The sequence below is a fragment of the Loxodonta africana genome, chromosome 14 (genome assembly GCF_030014295.1).
Source record: "Loxodonta africana isolate mLoxAfr1 chromosome 14, mLoxAfr1.hap2, whole genome shotgun sequence".
Classification (NCBI taxonomy): Eukaryota; Metazoa; Chordata; class Mammalia; order Proboscidea; family Elephantidae; genus Loxodonta; species Loxodonta africana.
In genome coordinates this window covers 7,876,622-7,900,882 of record NC_087355.1, presented here as the reverse complement: position 1 = coordinate 7,900,882, position 24,261 = coordinate 7,876,622, and the positions used below count along the sequence as shown (strand labels likewise).

At 41.0% G+C, this 24,261-nt stretch overlaps 1 protein-coding gene across 2 annotated transcripts in view; it reads left to right on the top strand.

Annotated features, from left to right (window-relative positions):
• The window catches only part of TOX (thymocyte selection associated high mobility group box), a 367,991-nt gene that overhangs the window by 176,589 nt on the left and 167,141 nt on the right, over positions 1–24,261 (top strand). For both annotated transcript variants that reach the window (XM_003408320.4, XM_023545698.2), the window contains exon 3: positions 19,295–19,537. In XM_003408320.4, the coding sequence (XP_003408368.1) occupies positions 19,295–19,537 (243 nt within the window). The remainder of the gene's footprint in view (positions 1–19,294; positions 19,538–24,261) is intronic.

Genomic DNA, 24,261 nt, shown 5'->3' with positions numbered 1-24,261 from the left:
TGGCAGAGTGGACCCTAATGCAGCTTCAGAATCCACAGGGGAGGGGGTGGCTTTCAGGTCAAAATGCGTGATAAGATGGAAACCCTTCAAGGGCACATTTGTATCCATTTCACTGGGACTAGTTGACAAGGTATTTAGTCAGGAGAAGTGACAATGAAAGTACAATGAAAATGTAAATAGTTACATTTATAAAAGTAAGTGCTTGGTGATCTCTTTTTTAGGTACCTAAGTCCAGGAAGGGTATTTAAAGCCAAATTCTAACTGCCCTAGGGGGCCAGTATAACACAAAATGTAAGAACATTGTAATCAAAAATAAGTGAATGAATAAGTGAAGTGAGAGATCACAGGAGCATTTTACGGACTTGCACGTTTTTTTTCCAGAATAGTGACACCATGGCATCCTGGCTTTTCATGTATCAGCAACTACAGCATAAACTCTAATATGGTAGCTTTAAATGTTTACATGTTCACCCAGATAGATTTGATATCTGGGGGGTTGGGGGGGCCAGATGAGAGACTAAAACTCTTTTTCTCCATAGTGGTTGTCAGTGAATTAAATCTATGGTGTATGTTAGGGCTACACACTGTGGGGCTTTGAAAATTCTCTCATAACGATATGTCTCATGCCTAACTCAAAACAGAGGCAGTTATGCATTTCCACAAACTTTGCATTTAGAAGTCATTATGACCCCTGCCATCTTCGGGCAGGCGTTCTTGAAACTACACTATATTGTTCAGCGGAAAAGGCCATCGTGGCGTTCAAAGATTCTGCCAATGTTTCCTTCCACTCAGCTCAGTTGATTACTCTAAGAATACCTTTGGAAGGCCCAGCTTTGCATTTAAAATTATGACTGAACTGAATCCATTCAGCTAAGTACCCTCCACGATCCACAGGCAGTTCTGAATTGTACTGTTTGATTAAAAAATGAAAAATGTTATTATTAATTTTCTTCTAACCATCAATCCCAAAACTGTACTGACAAGTTTAGTATTACTATTGGATTAAAGCAGCCCGGTATCATCTCTTCGGTGCCTTTAGGGTTTTGAAGTGTAAGGGCTAATTGAATTTGTTTGAAACAGTAGAAACACAAACTCAATAAGTGATTGCTGTTATAAAGCAGCTGCTTCCTTGCAGGGAATGATTTTATCCCTCTTAAAGGAGTTGTGGATAAAGGATTGGAAATGCAGAGTGTATTCACCATAAGCCTGGCTCCTTAGATATTTAGCTTTAAGTACAATGGATAATAATTCAGGCCCGACTACAATCGAACAGTTAACATTATTTTTCTTAACGTTTTGTCAGTCACGAGTGACTAAGAATGTCTTAAATACCAGTGATAATTTATGGAGAAGGAGTAGAAAGGGCCAGATACTTTTTTGTGCTTTTGAAAAATATGGCAGGTTTGTGATCCTGAAGCAAACTCTTTTTTTAAATAATGTTGCATGTATAAAAATGTTTTCAGAATTTGCTATTTAAAAATTAGACTAATGTAAGATAATACATATGCTGAGAGAGAAATACATTTCACAAATTACACATGCTGACTGGCTTGACTAGATTGTACTCTTGACATTCCTTTTGTTTACTGTAATGTAATATGTTCAAGAATTCATTACTTGATCTTCTTTTAGGGAATTTTAATCAATGTATCCCTTAAGGTGACCATAAATAAGATTTTAGTCATCCTGCAATGGAAGGGAAAAAAAAAAAATAGTTCTGTGCCTTTTCCTGCAGAACATCAAACATCTGCATACTTTAGCAATCCAAGACAACTTGCCTCATAGAACCACTCAACAATTATAATTCCTGTTCGATTTTCAAATCAGTACATGCTTTGGGACTTACAGACGAAGTCGCTAAGTAGCAACATATGGTGCGCTCCTGCTCCTGTGATGTTGCTGCAAGCAAATAGCATCATTCTGTACTTGAAATGATTTTATAGAAAGCCAGTGCTGGAACTGGTCCAGAAATGGAAGCACACTGTAAAAATTAATGATATTCTTATAGATAGTCCTGAAGGGCTCTTTGGCACTATCTACCACGTGCGTTCTATAACTCTTAAGCTAGTATATACAAATCCTGAAAACGTTTTTTGCGTATAATTTTGTAATTGATACGCAGCTTCTAAGTTAAAGAGACCACCCTATAGTAAGCTGGACTAGTGTGTAGTAAAAGCACATAATATGTCCACTCCTCCTGGGTCCCCTTCCTGGAATGCTGACTGTTTTCTCCTATAATAGCTATAAGTGTGCTGGTCACTTAGTGCTTTCATTTAAAATCCATTTAGCTTTTTCTTATTGTGGATAGAGTTTGATCTCTATCAATGCAAGGTTGCTCTGTGTTTTTCCCAACCCTGCCAGAACCTTCCTGCATAGTTTGTGGGAAAATGTGAGTGGGCTAATGAAATGGAAGAAGTGAAGGGTAGGAGCAGTCCATCATAAGCCACCTCCTTTTATGTTCTTAACACATCACATTTGATTTCAATGGCTATGTCTAGATCAGAGCACAGAACAATATGGCAGCCGTGGTTGAGGCCTCCTGCTTGAGCTCTGACTCTCCTCCAGATGTATGTAGGCGACACAGGTCCACATGCTCTGTGGCCTTTACTTCCTAAAACACTTGAGCTCCTTTCTCCAACCTCTGGAATTACAGTACCTTCTGTAGTTCCTAAGGTGTGATTGTACTCAGGATATAAATGTTCATTTGAATGAAATACGTCAAAGGAAACAGAAGCTGAACATTGAGAAGCTTCATGTTAAGCAAGAGAAGTCTGGTCATTTCAATCAGAGCTTTCTGCATCATCCGAAATTGTTTTTGGTTTTTTTTTCAGTTTTGAATATGTGCCATCACTATAGCAGTTGTTCTATCCTTTCCACCCAAATTGGCCAGTCTGCTCCCTACAGCAACATTTTCTCCCAGCGCTCCTGGCAGGAGCTCTTCCCTTCTCATCCATACCTCAGTCTGGCTCCCACACAGAAAAGGTTGAGAAGGACCGATCTTTCTAGATAGGGAAAATCAGTGTCAGCTTATGGAGAAGCTTAGGTTGCTTGCCTGAACCACATTTCCAATAAATCAATTGCCCCTTGACAGCAGTCTTCCTTAGCACTCAGTGCTTGGTTCATCTTCAGGTAGTGCTGCTCCTTCTTTTTTTTTTTTTTTTTTTGGCATAACTTACAAATCTGCCCCCTCTTTTCCATCCACATAATGACTGCCTTAGTTCAGGGCCTCACAGTTTCTCTTTAACTCATTTTACCTTACCCTCATTTTGAACTTTCCCTGGAGCCCTGGGGGTGCAGTGGTTAAGAGCTTGGTTGGTTGGCAGTTGAATCCACCAGCCACTGGTTGAAACCCTATGGGGCAGTTCTACTCTGTCCTGTAGGGTCACTATGAGTTTGAATCGACTACACAGCAAAGGGTTTGGTTGCCTGAAGGATCCATTAAAAGAACTGGCCATTTTTCTCTCTTGGGAACACGCCTTCAGGGCCTCTCCATTGTGTGTGGGTCAGAGTTACTGAGGTGCTTCTTGGCCCCGCCTGGCATGTGCTACACTGGAGCCTTCACCTGTTTGCTTACCTGTCTGTCCCACTAGATTGTGAGATCTGAAGGATGGGGTCTAGATCTTGTTTCTCTCTGTATTTCCTGAGCTGAGGATAATGTCCGAAATATCAGAGGCACACACATTATTTGTTTAAATATGAGTACATGAATTAAAATATTCTGTGGACATCTTTATAATCACGTTAATTATTTTAGTCTCCTACTTTTAATAGTTCTCAGCCCTGCCTGGCAGGAGATCTAGCAAGCCCGGCCGTGTCCATTCAGTTCCAGTAGCCCCTCTCCTTCTGGGTATCACTGCCATGACACATTCACAAAAGGCTCCAGCACTCCCTCCTCCTTGGAGAATCATTTCAAGCACAAGACTCAAAGAATTAATATGATAATAAACTTGACAATAATAGGCAATTATTCTTACAACAGTGTCATATTGCTGTTTGTCATCAGCAACACAGTAGCAGTGGAACCAGTAGGGCCCTCCAAGCTCTTTTTTGTACAATTGTCTCTTAAATCTACTGTTAGAATGTTTTCAGATTTGCACGTGTATTAATGGCTACATATATTTTAATTATATATTTTCCCAGTAAGAAAATTCTCCAGGTTAGAGTGTAAATGAGGCAAGAGAGACGAGCCTAGAAAGTGTAAAAAATAATATTTTTTAGAGCATTTTGGAAAAAAAAAAAAACCTCTTTACTATGGTTCATAAAATTTCCATGATTGTGACGTAAATTTGAACTATAAATTAGACCAATTACTTTTAGATTGGTTCCTTTTGGCAGAAATGTCAGGAGTAAAGTCAACTTGACTTTTGACCGTTGACCCAATCAAATGATAAAGCTGCCACACTTTGATTAATCTAGTTAGTCCAACAAAGTCTGGCATCTTAACAAGCCCAAACTAGTTACTCAAACCAGTCTTCAGTGTAACATCCAAATGATTACTCTGTGCATTCCCAGAGGTATTCATTACAGACAAAATTGTTCTTGTTGCCTTGCATACAAGCTGAGTTTTCAATGGGAAATGAAAGGATGCCTGGAAAAATAGGCCACCTAATTAAGTTAAACTACTCTAGCATTTGGCTTGACATCTTCATTACTCAAAATTAAAAAGATGCTTCACTTGAGCACACAAGTTACTATTGTTTATGTTGTTTTCTTCCTAAATTGGCTTTTTACATGGAAGTCTGTTTTTCAGAATTATATCTTGAAATAGCTCGCATACTTCTTACGGTTTATAAAAATATCTTAATAGCCGGTATGGATACTGAATATGGGCACCATACAAAAATATATACATAAGGCTCTTGATCATCAAAGAGCCATCAGTCTTTCTGTATATATTCTTGACATTTGTTTACCTACTGGTGTGGTGAACTTTAGGTGATTTTTATCCACTAGCCTTTATTATTATATTTTTGTTGGGTATTACTGTGTTAACTACAAATGTTCACTTTCATGAGAAATGTGAATTCCTAAAAAAAATTTTTTTTAATAGATCATACAATTTAAACTGAAATTCATTTGTCCAGTAGAGAAGTGCTTTATATCCACTTCTCTAGTGGAGCTATTTTAGGAGCATTTTAAAACATAAACACACATAGAACACGCCATCTACTGATTGCCAGTTCCTAGTCATTGACACTAATGAGGCTGCTGACAGGTTAAATGTTGTGTATCATATACATTTCCAAGCTGTGGGATTTGTGAATATAAGACTCATTTTTTATTTCAGAAAACAAATGTTTGTTGCTCAGTATGCTCGGGAGTTTTATTATAATCGTCTAATGGTATGTTTTTTCAAGCATTAGGGAAATACATTTCAGTGATGAAAATTATGAAAAGCTCTGAATGGACTAGCATTGGTGGTAAAAACTGATTTCAGCACGTTGGGCTCTGTTTGGAATATAGCTTGCTCTGTGGGCAGCTGTCAAGTGATACCAAGACAGGTGGGCCCTTGAAAATGCTCTCCTCTGGTACACAGCCTGACTGGCTTTGCAGCTAGGTATGGTACATTTTGAAAACAGCCCTTCGGCTTGTTCAAAATCGTATTTCAGAGGTGTTGATTTTCATAAGTGAATAATTATGAAGAACTAAAATGATCTTTCCTGTTAAATTCTGCAATGTATAATATGCCAGAAAAAAAATTTTTTCTGACTTTTATACTGAACGTACCGCTAAAGAAGGTCCAAAGAATAAAACAAAACAAAAAAACCATTGCCATTGTCAATTCCAACTCACAGTGAGGACAGGCATGGTGTGTTGAGTTCAGAATAGTAATATGATGCGTGATAGCGCCTGTCGATGCCCGCTCTTTGTTCAAGCCCTCAGAGGCTGTCCTAAACCAACACAACATTTATAATATGCCAATATGTCAGGTAGAAGTGATTTTGCCCATTTTAGCATCAAAGCACTGAGACTTGGAAAAGTTTAGGGTTTTTCCACCTAACCCATCTCTTTTGAGACCTCTGTCTTCACGTCCTCGTTGCCACGCCAAAAACACCTTTACAAAAGTGTCAAGTTTCCCTCTGCAGTTTCACTTCCTCCGCACTGGAGCAGACCTAGCTGGCCTCCCCAGAAATACAGTGGTGGTTTCGGTTCGATCTTTATCCATAGTTTTCCCTCTCTCTCCTGTGGCTGTGAAGCTGAGTGTTCGTTCTCCTCTATGTTACTTCACAGTTTAGATACAAACCTTTATAACTGGAGTCCTAAAGGTTTGAAATGAACTGGTGGCTGTCTTGGGAAATGTCCTCCATAAATCCTCCAGTTGGTCATAAGCTATGATAATTGATCCTGCTGGTTGCAAAGTCAAACAACTGGCTTCTAAGACCTCGCATGGAATCATTCAAATGAGATAGAACTCATCTGGAACTCACACTGGCCCTGTTGGTTGTATCATGAGAACATTTCAAGAGCAGGCCCTCCTTCCAGAAGACCTAAGCCTGCTAAACCAAAAAAAACCAAACCCAGTGCGGTCGAGTCGATTCCGACTCATAGCGACCCTACAAGACAGAGTAGAACTGCCCCATACAGTTCCCAAGGAGCGCCTGGCAAGTTCGAACTGCCAGCCCTTTGGTTAGCAGCCGTAGCACTTAACCACTACGCCACCAGGGTTTCCTAAGGCTGCTATGGGTGTAGTTACTTCTAAAATAGCAAAGCTGACTGGCCTTGGAGGAGTCTGGGGCTATAGGATCACAGGGGTGGGGCAGGGCCAGCCACTTTGTACAAAAGTTGCCTTCGGGGAAATCTGGACTCAGGTGCCCTGTGTGTACTGGGCTGTTTATTTCTTATGCTCTGACTCCAGTTAACTTTGGTACTTGTAACGGTGCTGGTATGTTTCAGTAGGAAGCTCCTGCTTGCCTGAAAGTTTAGGTTAGCACCCCTATGCCCCCAGTGTCATGAATAAATTAGATTAATAATAATAGCTATGCCCAGCAGTGAACTACTAAGCAAGGGCTTCACCTTATCTCATTTAATCCTTACAACAGTTCAGGGAGGATGGAGAGGTAGAATGACTTGCTGAACATTAAAAAGAAATACAGCCAGGATTCCGGCTTGAGAAGGCCTGACTCTCAAGTCAGACTCCATCCGGGGTCAACCAGGCTTCGTTTTACTTTAGAACTTTAAGGTCAGAATATTGACACACTAGCCTCAGCCCTTTTCAGCACTGAGGTATCTCCAGTGTATTACATGTGTGGGGACTCTGAGGAGTCTTAAACCAGTCGCTGCCAAGCAGACCCTGACTCGTGTCGGCCCCACGTGTGTCAGAGCAGAACTGCGCTCCATAGCATTTTCAGCAGCTGATTTTTTGGAAGGAGATCACAAGGTTTTTCTTCCGAGGTGACTCTGGGTGGACTCAAACCGCCAGCCTTTTGGTTAGCAACAGAGAGTGTTAACTGCACCACCAGGGGCACCTGAAAGATATTAGGTTGAACCAAATGAAACTGTAGGTATTTGAGCCCTTTTTTTTTTTAACCTACAAAAATAGCAATTCCTTATTTGTTCAAACATGTACAAAAGCATATGAGTACAAGGTGGTAGTCACTGTCCCTGGCTTCTTTCATCCAGAGCTGCGATTCCCGCCTCCTCTTCTTGCAGCCGTTCTATTTCCTGTGCCATCACTAATTCCACGTATTCCCACTACTACTCTTCTCCTGGTCCAGCATACTTTTCCCACCCTTGACATTCCTCCTTTTCACACCTAGAAGGTAAATGAAGTACAGGAGTTCTCTCCAGGGAAGGTGTCTCACCCCTCCCTCTCTCTCCCCCGGGAACCCACTTCTGGCAGGGAATGTTGAGGGGCCTTGTCTTGTCTTGGTTAAACTGGGGGAATTGGCCCGTTTGTTCAACATTTTTTTCTTCTTCCATGCCCCTACCTTCAATTCCTCTTCAGCCTAAGTAGTAGCAAGGACTTAGGAAGTCAGAGTCTGATCCTCAGATATTTAGGGATCCACTTTTCACTTTTTCTGGCAAGAGATGCAAGAATTGGTATAGCATATCAGACTGTGATGAAGAGAAAAAGGAGCCTCTCTTTTCCCCTTCCTGGCCTCACTGATGGAGGAGCCCACCAAAGGGCACAGGCCATCTGATTACCTCTAGTTCAAGGCTAGCTTAGCTTCTTTATGCAGAATGTGAGTTCCCATACCCAGCACTTACTGACTTCTGCAAAAATGAACAACAAGGAAGAGAATGAAGGTAAGCGCGCTGAAACCCAAATCAAACCCATTGCTGCTGAGCGGATTCCAACTCAAAGCAAGCCTACAGGACGGAGCAGAACCACACCATAGGGTTTTCAAGGAGAGGCTGGTGGATTCGAACTGTTGACCTTTTGGTTAGCAGCCTGAGCTCTTAACCACTGTACTACCAGGGCTCTTAAATACACTTAACATGTATTTTTTTAATTTACGTATAAAAAAAATACATATAAAAATAAGCCATCAGTGAATGCTTAATTCCATGCTGGCTGGCTGCATATGGTTTAATAAACAGAGCCGGACCCTAAGCAAAATCAGTGTAAGCCAGGTCTTAAAAAAACAAAAGAACATTCATTAAAATTTAAGGTCACACATATTTGAAAATAGTATGTTAAACCCCAGTTTGTTTTATTCAGTTATTAAATGTAAAAAGTCTGTGTACTGTTGCAGTGGATCTCCCCTCTGCCCGATGAGGTCTGTGACACAAGCCAGTCGTTTAACCTCTCTGGTCCTCCTTCCCGTCATCTGCAGACCGAGGGCATGGACTTGGCGGTCTCTCGTGCAAGCATTCTGATTAGTTTTGAGCATAAATACAAAACTCCTGTCCAGAAAATCCACCTCTAGAGCATCATCCTAAGGAAATAAATGATTAAGGCTATTCATCACAGTGTGTTTTATAACAGAAAGCTTGGAAACGTTCTAAATGTTCAGTAATAGGGAACCGATGAATACATTTTAAAACGTGGTCACAGTGATACACTATGCAGCCACGTGAACAATAATGTAAGTCCGTATGTTGTCATGGAAAATTTTTCATGATCCATTCTAAGTAATCAAAGTAAGTAGCATAATGGTATAATAATAATAATATAAAAACCAAACCAAACTCATAGCCGTCCAGTCGATTTCCATTCATAAGGACCCTAGGGGACAGAGTGGAACTACCCCATAGGGTTCCCAAAGAGTGGCTGGTGGGTTCAAACTGCCAGCCTCTTGGTTAGCAGCCATAGCTCTTAACCACTGTGCCACCGGAGCTCCAGTTACGATATTGTCATTGCTGTTTGCCATCAAGTCAATTCCGACTCATGGTAACCCTGTAAGACAGAGTAGAGCTGTCCCAGAGGGTTTCCAAAGAGTGGCTGGTGGATTCGAACTGCCAACATTATGGTTAGGAGGCATAATTCTTAACCACTGTGCCACCAGGGCTCTGGTAATAATATAGCTAACATTTAAACCCAGTGCCGTCCAGTTGATTCCACATTTATTAATTATTAACATCTATTAATAATTATGGAAACCGTGGTGGAGTAGTGGTTAAGTCCTACGGCTGCTAACCAAAGAGTCAGCAGTTTGAATCTGCCAGGCGCTCCTTGGAAACTCTATGGGGCAGCTCTATTCTGTCCTATAGGGTCGCTATGAGTTGGAATCGACTCGATGGCACTGGGTTTGGTTTTTTAGTTTATTAATAATTGTATAATTATTTACCTCATTTAACTTTAATATGAAGTAATATTAATATCTCAGTAATATCTTCATCCTTATTTGGCAGATTTGGAAACTGAGGCTTAGGGAAATTAGGTAACTATATCTACTAAGTGGGGAGCTGACATTTGTATGTAGCATTTCTAACTCCAAAATTAGAGCTCTATGATCTGACTTGGTTATTAAAAACAAATGCCCCAAGCAAACAAATATACACCAAAAAGTGTTTTTTCCTATGTGGTTGAATGAAGGGTGATTTTTTAAATCGATGTTTTCTATTTTTCTTCTAGTTAACATGGATTATTTATAAAATAAGACAAAAGAAATGTAGAACTGGATATCAGAATGTATGAACTATTAATGTGAGAATTTTAAAAATTTGGATAAGTAAAATAAATATAGTTTGCCTTTGTGTATGAAATTTTTTGCCACACAATAAATTTAAATACTTCAATTACTTTTGTAAGGAGTCCCTGGTGGTGCAAAAGGTTAATGAGCTCAGCTACTAACTGAATGGTTGGAACCTCAAGTTCACCGAGAGGTACCTGGGGAGAAGGCCTGGGCAGTTTGCGTCTAAAAAATCAGCCTTTGGAAGCCCAGTGGAGCATGGTTCTATTCTGACACACACGGAGTCCCCATGAGCTGGATTCCAACTGGTGCTGCTTGAAAACATCGCATGTGGAATAACGACCTATCACGGCAAAGTGACGCCCTATCAGCTGGGCCTGTCTGCGTGTTCAGAAGCCACCCCTCCACTAGCAGCTGCTCTCTCTAATCATCAGTGTGCAGAGTTGTGGGAGCTGGAAGTAAATTGTTTCCCAGAAACTTTTTTTTACCCAAAGAGGGGGGCCCTTGTTTATGATGACAGCATTTTTAGTGTACGTTATTAGAATGTCCCCTAAAAATACTGCTGGGAGACTCATACACCCCAAAGCGATACTGAGAAGAAACAAATCTCTTCCCCGTTCCAGTATCATTAATGAATTATGGCAGGAGATACCACCATATGTAAATACTAAGTACTTTCCTGGAAATTGGAGCCCTGGTGGCAAAGTGGTTAAAGAACTTGGCAGTTCAAATCCACTAGCCACTCCTTGGAAACCCTTATGGGCAATTCTCCTCTGTCCTAAAGGGTTGCTGTGAATCGGAATCAACTCGATGGCAGTAGGTTTGGGTTTTCCTGGGAATCCGTAGAAAGGTGAACCTGGTACCAGGCACGATACCCACAAGAGTGTTCAACTGCCCTGCCCATCCCACACCTGGCCTGAATCAAGTGCTCGGCTGGCTGCCCTACACCCTGTGAGTCCTTAGTCTTAGCCTATTAATCGTGACCTCGAGCTTCAGTTCCTGGTCCCAGACAGAGCCAGGGTCAGAAATTCTCTGGGGCAACCTCAGAGCAACTGTGTTTTCTAGTCTCATTTGCGGTATGCACACAGACAGTTAATAACAGTACTTTTAAGGAGTCCCTGGGTGGTACAAATGGCTAAGTGCTCAACTACTAACCAAACGGTTGGTAGTGGGGAACCCAGAGGGGAAAGGGAAAGCATGCTGTCACATTGTGGGGGTTGCAACCAATGTCAGGAAACAACAGGCACAGACATTTTGAATGAGAAATTAACTTGAGCTGTAAACTTTCACCTAAAGCACAATTAAAAACAAATAAAATAATAGCAAAAACAAACAAAAGTCAGAGGTTCGAACCCACAAAATAAACAAACGTTGGAGGTACCTTGGAAAAAAAGTCTGGTGATCTACATCCAAAGGGTCACAGCTCTGAAAACCCTATGGAGTGGTTCTACTCTGCACAAATGGGGCACCATGAGTCGGAATTTACATGACAGCAACTATTTTGTTTTGTTTTCTGGTTTTACCTTATACCCCAGTCCCAGTGGAGGGCTACATCAGGCCTAGTACCCCAAAGTTGCTTTTGACCTGGGGGACCAGTCTTTCCCCATAAGCCATCTTAGAGTTTGAAAACTTGACCTTGATGCTGACCTCTTTGCTGCTGCCTGTACATCTGCCTGGACTTCTCGCCTGTAGCCTTCATGCCCCTCCCCAACCACTTATCCCACCCCCACAGATAATGGGGTCTGATCATCAAGCCCTGTTTTCAGGGTAAATCTTGATCATCTAGCTTCAAGTGATCCCTCTGTCATTTGCACTCTGATATTATTTAGTATGGTCCTGGGAGCATACTGCTGTTTATTGGGAGCCTAAGTTCTTGTTTCTCTCTTCACATTTGCCTCCTTCATAACAAACTGTGCTTTATAGTTGTTTGTGCCTCATATCACACTTAGCAGGGTGCCTGACACATAGTAGGCACTCAACAAGTATTCCTATAATGAATGAGGCACTCACTGGCTTTCAACACGAGTTACAAGAAATTAATGAGTACAAATAAAATGAATGCTATGCTTTCCACCAAAAACTGCATTTTGATAACTGTTGCTTGAAAAATTAGTACATTGTGTGTTTTTAAATGAAGATGATTTATTGCTATTGTCTAACATGTGATGAAAGACAAAAAAATTGTTTGTAGGATCATTGGCTTGAGCACATCAATGGCACTGTTGGACAGTTCTTGCTGAGTGTTAAGATGATTTATGTAACAGACCGAAGGTTTCCACAGTAATATTATTATAGTCTCAAGCTATCAAGCCTTGTTCATGCAGAGACAAAAGAATCTGGAAAATACTTACTTCTGAAGTTTTCCCCAAAAGAAATCAGAGATAATCTTGATGCTGTTTAAGCTCTTTCCGAAAAAAATCACCATTACTTGCAATATCATAACTTCTGAAAATGTTCAGAGGAAATTTATTGTTTCTCTAATGAACTCCTCAGTTTCCTTTGCTTTCAATTCAGTTATTTGAATCATGCAACAGGAATTTTCAATAATAGAGGATGGAACATGTTTAAACATTGGCCTTTTTCTATTAACATCCAGGAATTATGTTACGGATTAAAAATTAAGGCATTCTGTATACATTCGATGGCAGCACTATTTATTTCTCTTTCAAATAAAGAGCCATGTGAGAAACATATTTGACAATGTTCTAACCACGGCCATATTTTTAGTGTATGCATGATTCCATGAATCCATCCAATAATTTAAAGATATGTACAATACGGTATCTTTTGAATTCTTCTGAGTTATGGGACCCCTTGTCACCAGAGATTGAGTGCTCCATATAATGATTGCAATATGTGGACAGAGACCCTCAAATACAGAGCCCTTCCGGTGGAAAAACTAGATTTTAAAAAAGAGAAGAAAATTCAGAATCCAAAAGGAATTTCCCAATGTTTGGTCCTGGTCAGGTTATATTAACACTCCATTCTAGACAGTATGAAAACATGAATTCTTTGCAGTCAAAAGACAAGTCAGCCTCGTTGAATTGACACCCTGCTTCCAGATATAATAATGTAGAATAAGAATATAAAGAACAGGCTACAGCAAGAGGAAACGTGAATTGCTGGAGGAAAATGTAATGTAAACAGGATACCCAGCTCGTGGAATATGTAAAACGACATGATTAAAAAGGAACGTGAAGATGTAATTAAACAGACAAGGAGCATGAAATCTTCCAGAAACCAGGTGAGAAGTTCCCTTGGAATGCTGAAATGGGAAGTTGGGAGGGAGGACAAGGGAGAAGGAGAACTTTGGCTCTGGTCAAGTGGCTGAGAAGGCATCCAAACGTCATCAAATCTAAACAGATTGGAAAGACTCCTTGTTACTTTTCTAACCTCATTCTCCTGATTCTAGCCTCAACTGTGACCCATCTGATTATCAGTTTGACCTCCTTCCCAAGATGCTCACAGGGAAGATAGCCTTTCTGGGGACACAAGACGGTATGTGAGGAAGCCTAGCTTTCGTTGCATGCTTAGACAACAGCAATCTGGATCACAAATGCTACCGCCTTGTAGCTGGGTGGTGTGAGTTGAGCTGCCTTGGTTGCAGACCTGCCAAAGGAATCCCCTGAGGGAGTGGAGTCATTGACACTGTGCAATAATAAGTCGTTATGCCTGGGCTCTTCATCATACCTGGCCTACCCACCCTTCCCCACTATATTTTTGTTCTTTCATTTCAAAGATGTAATTTAATACCATTGAAATGAAGGTGAAGCTTTGGCTTAGCTATTTATAGGGAGCAATTAAATGCATACATTATATATGAATGGGGCTACACTTTGCTCCTATATAAGTTCTGATCCATGGCTAATATGCAGAAATTCCTTTGTAATACTATTGTGGGAAAAAAAATCTAAATGCTCTATCATGCTATCTATAGTTGTTTGCTTTCTAAGACATGATCCAGGCCATGCATATATAAATCTGTTTAGCAGTAACCACAGCTGTGCCAACGTTGCCATTTATCAAGAACTTTCTATGTGAAAGACATGTATCATTAGGCTTTTATGTATGTTTTTAATCCCCGAAGAAGCCCATGAGGTAGATGGTAACATCGCCATTTTTCAGATATTGAAACTGACGCTCACCAGGAATAAAAAAAAAACTTTCCCCAGCACCCGGACTAGTAAGTGCTTCAAAGAACCTAGAGGCAAACCCTGTCAGTTGGACTCCAAAAGCTCAGCTCTTTCCAACATTTCCTGCAGGCTCCCATCAGTCACTGAGAAATCATATGGGCACTCTCAACTGATCCAAAGTCTGTCTTCTTCCCATCACAGAAAGATGTAGCACTTTATCAGCCAAAGGAGTAAATAGTCCTTATAAGGTTTTAAGAAAATTACTTGAAATAGTCACTGAATCTATTATTTAGACTCCAAAACTATTCTCTTAATGACGATAACATTTGGAATTACAACTTTAATGCTTCCAACATTCCCCTGTGGCCTTGAGAATTGGATATGTTTTCCAGAATGAGCCAAGCCTCGTTAAAGCTCACCCCACTCCAACCCAAAGTCAGTGCTCCCTGGTCACAGTGTAATACAGTGTCTCTCACACCAGAGCAGAGGAGTCATCTGGCACATCCCTGCACCAGCAGTACTGTGAGACCCTCCCATGTCTTAAGATCAGCGAGAACCGAGTTAATTAGCAATAATGTAATTGTGCGTGCTTTGAATGAAGAATCTGGTTGGGATCCTGCAGACTGACTCTGGCTTAGTCCAAATCATGCTTCTTTGTTTCCTACTTACCTTTAGGTAATATGGCAACCTATAAAACCAATTGCGCTCAAGCCAATTCCGACTCATAGCGACCATATAGGACAGAGTAGAACTGCCCTGTAGGGTTTACAAGGAGTGCCCTGGTGGATTTGAACTGCCTACCTTTTGGTTAGCAGTTTGGCTAACCACTATGCCACCAGGGTTTCCATAATACGGTAAAGCGCCAAGATAAAATTAAGTGTATTGGTCTACATTTTATAGTGCTATATTATCCCTAAATACTTTCTCTACATGTGTACAGAAGGTCATCACTGACTTTTGACATTTGTTGGGGAGGAGGGAGGCAGTATCTTCAGGAAGGTGATATCACCTTTGAAAGTCTATACTTATCTCCACCACCCCCCACCCCCCAGCATTCTCCCCTGGGGCTCAGGAACACAGGGTCTCAGAAGACATGGGAGTGATTCCCTGGTGGCCTCCCAATCAAGCTAAAAAAGTGCATTCCTGCTGTTTCATGGACATATGCAAGGGTCCTGTGCAGGATCAAATGATCTTTAGTCCCTAAAATCTTGGAAAATGAAAGACTCTTTAAACCCAGTCCTCACTGAGACTTGAGGAAGGAAAATACCCCAAGTCAGAAAAGGATCTCAAGTCACAGTGGGCCAGTGCAGAGGTCCACTGCTTCATCAGGGGACGACCTGGCTTAAGCCTTTTCTCATCACTCAGTCATTTGGTCTCATCACCAATGTCCTTGTTTCTGTGATCAGAGCACCCTGATCCGTCGTTCAGCCCCACTCATCTCATTAGGGCCTTCCCGCTGGCCATGCGTGGGGATCGTACCCTCTGCCGACACTGCAGCATCACTCAGGCTTGCCTGTACTTCTTGTGAAGTGGCTGTCACCCGCGGTGTCTTCATTCAGAGCTTTGGCTGTCCCCAGCTCCACAGCTGATGTTCTGCTAGGAGTGGGTGTTAGGCTCCAACAGGCTCTGAGAGCCAGAAGGGCACGAATGCTCCTTGCCTGATCCTCTGGGGTGTGCTGTGTCACCATGGGGTGCTAAGTGAAAACTGCCATATGGGAGCAGAGCCAGAGCCAGAGAGGACACCAAACTACTCTGCCCCACCCTTCCTGAGATCACACAAGCCCTTCCACCTCAGACAAAATATTTTTGGCTTCCTGACACCATGTTGTCAATTTGCCAATGCAAAGTATTGGAAATACAAAATATTTATTCAAGCTCATGGAATAACAGTGGTATATTCACAACTTTCATGCCTTTACAGAATCCTTTAGTATTCATTCGTTCATTCATTCAAATGTTTATTCATTCAACAAACACCGAACACTAATTCTAACCAGGTAGCTTGATGGAGAATAAGGGAAGATATTGAATCATATCCTACTGTAATATATCCAAAAAAACTGCAAATTATCTATGATACAAAATGTACTACTGTTAAGAAAACTTATTCCTATTAAGTTTGAAAAATTAAAGCTGTCCTGTCCTAGAAATCAAAGTTGAGGAATTAGCTAATGCATTTTCACACTTAAAAAAAAAGAAAAGTAATTAGTCTGGCATTGAAGTCTTTGTAAGTTCTGGAACATGTTGACATTTACACAATAATATACTTTTATAGGGTATTAGTTACAGTGTAGCAGGCTCATGGCAAATAATCATATCATGACTTCTAACGTAAAGAATAGAAGCTACCAAGTAGCCTTATGTTGTTAAAATTCTTTATCCACATAACTACCAATTACTGGAGAAGTTGTGGAATTTGTGGTTTTGGTATATAATTGCATGGATTAAATAACGTTAATGTGTAATTACATGAAAATAAACCATGTAGCTTAGTTAAATCGCAGTACAATTGTTATCGCTGAATGTAAAGTGATACCAATTAAACCTTCCTTTAAAACATCACAAATTAAGTTCTAACTACTGAAGAAACTCTAGAATATAAACTCATGGTATACCATAGATAGAATATCCCTCAGTATTTTCAGAGGTTTAATGGCATTTGTAAAATTAAAAATACCGTTCTCACTTATCACTGACATTAATTGTGCCTAATTAAGGAAACTTCCAAACAGAGATGAACTTCTTAAAAGCCATATATCAATAAGTCCAGCAGTTGCCATGTTGACAAACAGACAAATTATGACTTCTCATACTCATATTGAGTAAACAATTTATTTTAGTAGGGTGGATATTGGGGTGAAATTTGAGGTAAGGAAAGACCTGACAGTAATACTAATTCTTATTGTTAGATAAAACCTTATAATATTCTGTGCATGAAAATCAGCTGGATATTGGAAATTTTGTATCATTCAGCCTAATAAAATGACAGCAGTCAAATATCACAACAATAAAAATATGTTCTTCATATGTCCGTTTCTCTTCTGTACTGAGTAGATCGTTCACCAGCTGGGTGTCATCAGACAAGTTATTTAGCTTCTGAGCCTCAATTTTCTCATTTGGAAAATACAGGTAATAATTGGAAACCCAGTGGTGCTATGGTTAAGACCTATGACTGCTAACCAAGAAGGTCGGCAGTTCGAATCTACCAGGTGCTGCTTGTAAACTCTATGGGGCGGTTCTACTCTGTCCTATAGCATCGCTATGAGTCGGAATCGACTTGATGGCAATGGATTTTTTTTTTTAATAGGTACACAAAGAATTAGTATAAGGATTAAACAAAGACAACATAGTCTAAGGACTCAATACAGTGCTTTATACACAATAGGCATTAATAAAAATTCTTCCCCTGACTCTTGTCTCCCACTGGCTTAGATTTATAGACTCAAGATCTAAAATACATCAGAAAAGTGAGAATTTAATCAAACTTGTAATTTTGACACACAATACTAATATATTATTCGAACAAGAGATATATACTGTTAACAGGAGAATTTGGTAATGGATGGTTGAATTTTTATAGCCGGTGGGTTTTTGTTTTTTTTTTTTTCCAGCAGAACTTAGATGTTAAAAAATGTATCTCCAGGGAAGAATCAAACATTCCTATACCCCCAAACTCTAACCCCCACATGCCTCTACATGACCAGGTCTAAATTCCAGATGTTCTAAGTAGCTCTTCATTTAATCTTGTCTTTTAACAGCACCTAAACAAATATATCAAAACTCGTACGACGTTTAGCAAGTGCAACTTGAAGATTTTCTTTCTGTTAGACAAATAGACGCCATCTGGAAAAAATAACCCCAAGCACTTGGACACAGAAACATGAAGCTTATTGGCTAAACTCCCAATGAATACCATACCCTACTTTCTTTGGCTCCTACCCTCTGCCTGCTCATTTCAAATCTTGCACACTTCAGCAGGCACCATGCTGTTAGACAAGGGAATCCTTGTTACCCACGCACCCAATCACAGCGAAGCCTGTCTTCATTTGAAAGATAGGCTTGCAAGAATTATCTGGACCCAAATTGTTTCCTCTCATATTGTGACACCTGCTCTGTAAAGGACACTAAATATCACTGTGTATTGATATTAATGGGTAACAATGTTTTATTATTCAGTTCTTTCTTACATTGCTCAATGTTTACCACATTCCATTTTTAAACAGGAGTGTCTTCATATAATCTTTCTTCCCTCCCTCCCTCCCCATTTTATCTAATGCTACTTTCTAAAAGAAAAAAGCCTCAGATATGTTAATGCTATTTATTTTACTGATAATGACTTTTATTTCTGAATTAATTTATAATAATATTAGTATTATTTTGCCTTTCAAAATTGAGTGAGCTGAATTTCAATGACTGCAATATTACTTTTCAGCTTTTAGGGGGAAATCAAATAGCTATATGTTAATAATCAGAAATCAAGAAAGCAACCTTGACTTTTATTCTGATGATGTAATCCTGGGGATAAACATGGCTTTTCGTGGCTTTTTTTCCCCATATATGACACTTCGAATGCAACCACACAGCAGCAAACATAACTTACTTCTTTATTAATTATTTTTCTTTTGTCAAAGGTAAGTATGTAGCTTTTCAAAACCTAAAAGCAATCACCCCGGAGCTTCTGGAATCCATTTTATTACAGCCCGTGATCTGAGCAGTGGGGGAGCCCTATGAAACATGTTTGATCAAACATTAATTTTATAAATTGCCCTCCTTCCCCACGATTCCACTGAAAAAAGGTATTCAGCTAGATTAGAACTCTGGAAAATTTTAATGGGACCTTTGAAATCAGTTTGAGTTCAGCTTCTTGGAAGAAAGAAAACCGCCTAATGGAAGCACGCTTTGTACCAGAAGTGGACGTGACTTTGAGGCAATTTGCTTCCCTGCATAATAGGGAAACTCCGGCAGCATACTCTGAATGTTTGAAATGTCTTTGCCAAATTCATCGTGTTACCCGTAATACGTCTGCAGGGCTCATGGGTGTTTGTTCCTGATGATGAAGGACATGTCTCTCTTGTCTTTTTGCAGTCCTACCCTGGTCCAAGCCTGGAGAGCGAAGACTTCAACATCCCACCCATCACTCCTCCTTCGCTCCCTGACCACTCGCTGGTGCACCTGAATGAAGTCGAGTCCAGCTACCACTCTCTGTGCCACCAAATGAACCACAATGGCCTGCTGCCATTTCACCCGCAAAACATGGACCTACCTGAAATCACCGTCTCTAACATGCTGGGACAGGAGGGCACGCTGCTGTCCAACTCCATCTCTGTGGTAAGGACCCACATACCAACTGGTGGTGGGGAGCAAGGGACATGCAGAGGGCAGAGCCCTATTTAAGGCAAGGAAATTTAAATGCTGAAACTAGAACTGTGTTTTAAGCTATGGAAAATGTTCTCTATAAAAGCAATTTTCCGCATTTTACTTCCCAAGTCAAAGTCAGTTAATTATTTCTCTATCACTCCTACTTATAACTGAAGGCACTAAGTACTATGTTGACGCTGAATGTGCTGGCTTACTAGTGTTCAAATGAAAAGTTTTCTTAAGAAAAGCCATGTCTCATCCCCTGCAGGACGCCTGCCCAAGGAAGGTCACCACATTGTCTGAATAGAAACTGCTATTAAACTCGATTTCCCCCCATTTTTTGCTCTCAAATTACACAATTTTACATAACAGGAAAGCAAGAAAGCAACTTTCATTTTTATTTTGTAGGTGTAATTTTGGTGATCAAAATTCATCTCCATTAACGTGTTCCAGTCTGTTGGGTCTGTTGTTGTGCTAAATCCTCCAATATGGGAACGTTCTCAAATTCCGTGGTAACACGTATCACACAGAAAACCAGCAAAAACTCAAATTACTAGCCCTATCCAACAAGTCCTGGAGTCCTGGTGGTGCAGTGGTTAAGAGCCCTGCTGCTAACCAAAAGGTCAGCATTGCAAATCTACCACCCACTCCTTGGAAACCCTATGGAGGCAATTCTTCTCTTTTCCTATAGGGTTGCTATGAGTTGGAATCGATTTGATGGCAGAGGGTTTGTTTTTTAACCCAGTGAGTCCTACAGGGTCTGTATTTTAATAAGCACCCTACATACACTGGCTTTTTGTAAAAGCTGTCTCTCTGATTTTCATGTCGTCAAATTTTTAATAGTTTCTATCTATGACTTCACTGGCCAAAGGCAGAGTTTTGTGCCATGTCATAAACCCTTCTCCCAGGTGAGAGTGACTTTTCATTAGCCCTCTTTGGGGACTGTGTTTGATAACTGACCAGCCTGACTCACTCTGGTGTCCACTCTGTAATCCACTGAACAGGACTGGCCTGCTGACAATGAACACAGTGATTAACTTGCTCATATTAAGTTATTTCTGCTAAAATTAAAAAGCAGCTCATATTAACACTTTTCTAAATCATTTGGAGATATATATCTACCTTGAGTGACTTCGCAAGGAGGTTTTTCTGTTACTCATGAATATAAGGAGAGGAAAAACAAGAGGAGAAAGAAGTTTCTTTGAAGAATGAAGACCAGAGCCTAATGCCCCAACACCGTGTAGATTCTCATAAGTCATGGCAGCTCTCTGAGCTACCAGCAGTGTCAGAAAAAAACATTCTTGTTGACCAGTTGTTTAGATTACAGTACATCTGTATAGATTTGTCCTACTGAAAAACCAAAACCTGTTGCCATCCTGTGATTCTGATTCATAGCAATTCTGTAGGACAGAGTAGAACTGTCCCGTAGGGTTTCCAGAGAACAGCTAACCAGAAAGCCAAACCCACTGCCATCAATTCAGACTCATAGTGACCCAGTAGGACAGAGCAGAACTGCCCCATAGGGTTTCCAAGGAGCGGCTGGTGGTTTCAAATTGCCAACCTTTCAGTTAACAGCTGAGTTCTTAACCACTGCGCCACCAGAGTGGCTGGTGGATTCAAACTGCCAGCTTTTTGGTTAGTAGCCAAGCTCTTAAGCACTGCACTACGAGGACTCCAGCTTTGTCCTAAGAGTATGGTATTTTTATGCAATAATCTATGTAAATGTGCTATGCTAATTTTTTACAGCAACATGTTAAAAATTAGCATAGTGGCGTTTATGGAAATACCTTGAAGGGGAGGGCATGGTTAGCAAATGCAGAAAAAAAAAATTTTTTTTTCTTTTGTAGAAGACACCTGTTATTTGTGTAGAAATGTGGTATTAACTATGACTTCATAAAGTAGGGAATGGATTTTTTAATGTTGTTGTGTGCCATTGAGATGATTCCAACTCATCGTGACCCTATAGGACAGAGCAGAACTGCCACATAGGTTTTCCTAGGCTGTAATCTTTTTTTGCAGATCTCCAGGTCTTCTCTCCCGTAGAGCCACTAGTGGATTCAAACTGCTGACCTGTTTGGTTAGCAGCCGAGCACTTAGCCATTGTGACATGAGGGCTCCTATTGGATTTTTTAGTAAATGTGCTAAAAGTGTAAATCTGGATAATGTTGTTTTGATGCATTCACAGGTTGTCCCAGATTTCTAAATAACCAGAAGGCCATTAAAAAAAGGGCACCAATCACTAATAGCGATTCCTTCGTGAATATTAGGTCCTTCTAATAAGGGTCTGAACACACAGGAGATGCTCCCAGGGTGTTAGCAGAGGGAAAGTTCTGAACACACAGGAGATTCTCCCAGGGTGTTAGCAGAGGGAAAGTTCTGAACACACAGGAGATGCTCCCAGGGTGTTAGCAGAGGGAAAGTAGCTTTTATTGCTTAAAAAGGGGGCAGGCAGCACACCAGAACAGATTCAGATCCATTTTTGAGTCAGTCTCCCCCAACACACACACACTCAAAAAGCCTGTGTGGGCAGAGATGTCAACTATTCTATGTGCACCCCACCTTGTGCAGTAGGTGAGGGACTCAAAAGGGGCCTACTTTCTGCCCATCCGCCCTGGCCGGGTAGGATTAGTTAGGTAGGCTGAAGACTTCTGCTAAACATGCTTCCACCTAGCACCATAGCCAAGGGACTCCAAGGGTTGTCCCCCAACCATGTTTATACCCAAAGCCTAAGTGACTGGGACCCAGAGTAAACTTGCCCGCCTTACCACCCCTAGGAGGGGCGTTGTCAGATACCTTGGCGCCTACCCAGAAAAGTATCTCTTTAACCCTGCTAACAAACATCAAGCCTCAGAGGGTGCAGGGTGGTGGTTTGTTCAGAGGCCTCATCGTGCCCCCCTCCCTTCTTGAAGTATGTTGTCAAGGTGCTGAGTTGAAGACTCCCAACTCCTTTGCATGCCTTAAAGTGTTGTCTGGCTGTTGCAGAAAAACAAAGAGCACCTTAATTGCTCAAGCTTTTTTCAGAAACCAAAGACAAAAGGCCAAACCAAGTTCCTTGTCTCACAGTTGCACTTAGAAGTGGTCCCCTTGAAATTTACATATCTACTCCTCTTTGGGACTAAGCCTTCAGACTCAGTTCTTCAGCCACATGAGCCATCTGGGTTCATGCCTTCACAGTGCTGCCCCACCTCCTGCCATTCTCTAAGGAGAGGAAGGAGGAGGCAGTCTGCTGTGCTCCTTTTGGTAGGATGCGCATTGGGCCTCAGGAAGGGTAACAAGACATTTAGCTATATAGTGTGAGTCTCAAATCTCTTTGTCCTTTATGTAATTTACCTTCTTTAGTTCAAACCCACTGCGGGAGAAAAGCCTGGCAATTTGCTTCAGTAAAGATTACAGCCTAGAAAACCCTATGGGCGGTTCTACTTTGTCACATGGGGTCACCACGAGTCAGAATCTATTCAACAGCACCCTACAGCAATCACAGAGTCACATTTTACACCCTTAGTGTTCCTAGGACCCTTGCCATACACTATTCACTGTTTATGAAATGCTTGTACAGCTTCAGTAACCACAGGAGCAAACTTCTCCAGATCTGCTGCTCATGGAAGTGGCTCCGTCCTGACCTGGTCACAGCCAAGAGACAGGCTCCTTTCTAGGCTCTCCTCCCACGGTGCTTTCCTCTCCACATCAGCAACACCCACTCATCCAAATTTCTTCATGCTCTCTCCACCCAGCCAAATATTCACTTGTGATGTGTGTTTTGTCTCAACATGGTATTTCCCTTGGCACTTTTAATAGTTTATAAAGGCAGAGGGAAGACAAATCACCTTGTTGCCCTACGCTAAAGGAATGAAGCTCTCATTTAACATTCTAGTTTTGGCAAATGAGTCTAACAGGGACTTTTCACAGGGTGGAAAGCCTGTGAGAGATAACGGTGGTGATCCCATTACCTCCCAAATCACAATCTGCTGGTAGACTTCTGCTTTCCCTACTCCTAACACTGGTCCTAGCATTTTATGCTGTGAGCAAAAAGCTCCTCTAGCAAATGATACTAGTCTTGGTGAGGCTTTGAATAGTCTTCAGCGCTGTACAATAGAACTTTCTGTGATGACGGAGCTGTTCTATAATTTGTGCTGTCTGATAACAGTTGCCATTGAGTCAATTCCAACTCATAGCAGCCCTATAGGACAGAGCAGAACTGCCCAATAGGTTTTCCAAGTAGCGGCTGGTAGATTCAAACAGCTGACCTTTTGATTAACAGCTGAGTGCTTAGCCACTGTGCCACCAGGGCTCCGTAGTAGTCACTGGCTATTGAGCACTTTAAGAGAGGCTTTGAGTCACGATCGACTCGACGGCAGTGGGTTTGGTTAGTGTAACCAAAGGACAAAATTTTTTATTTTAATTAATGTACATATAAGTAGCCACATGTAGCTAGCAGCTACGATATGAGACAGAACAGGTCTAGTTAATGCTGTTGATTTTGACATCCAGATCTATATTAAATTCATTTTCCCAAGTCACCGTGGTCTTGCAGAAGTAAATTTTTAGATAAAATTTGTTGTGAGAATCTTGTTTCAAAGGCTGACTCTCTGGCTGGGTTCCAGGAGCCAGAATTTGAGACACTCTTAAGGTGCAAGAGAAGTCTAAAAAAGTTGGAAGAATCAGGAGCTATCTTTTGTCTACTAATTCCTTTGAGA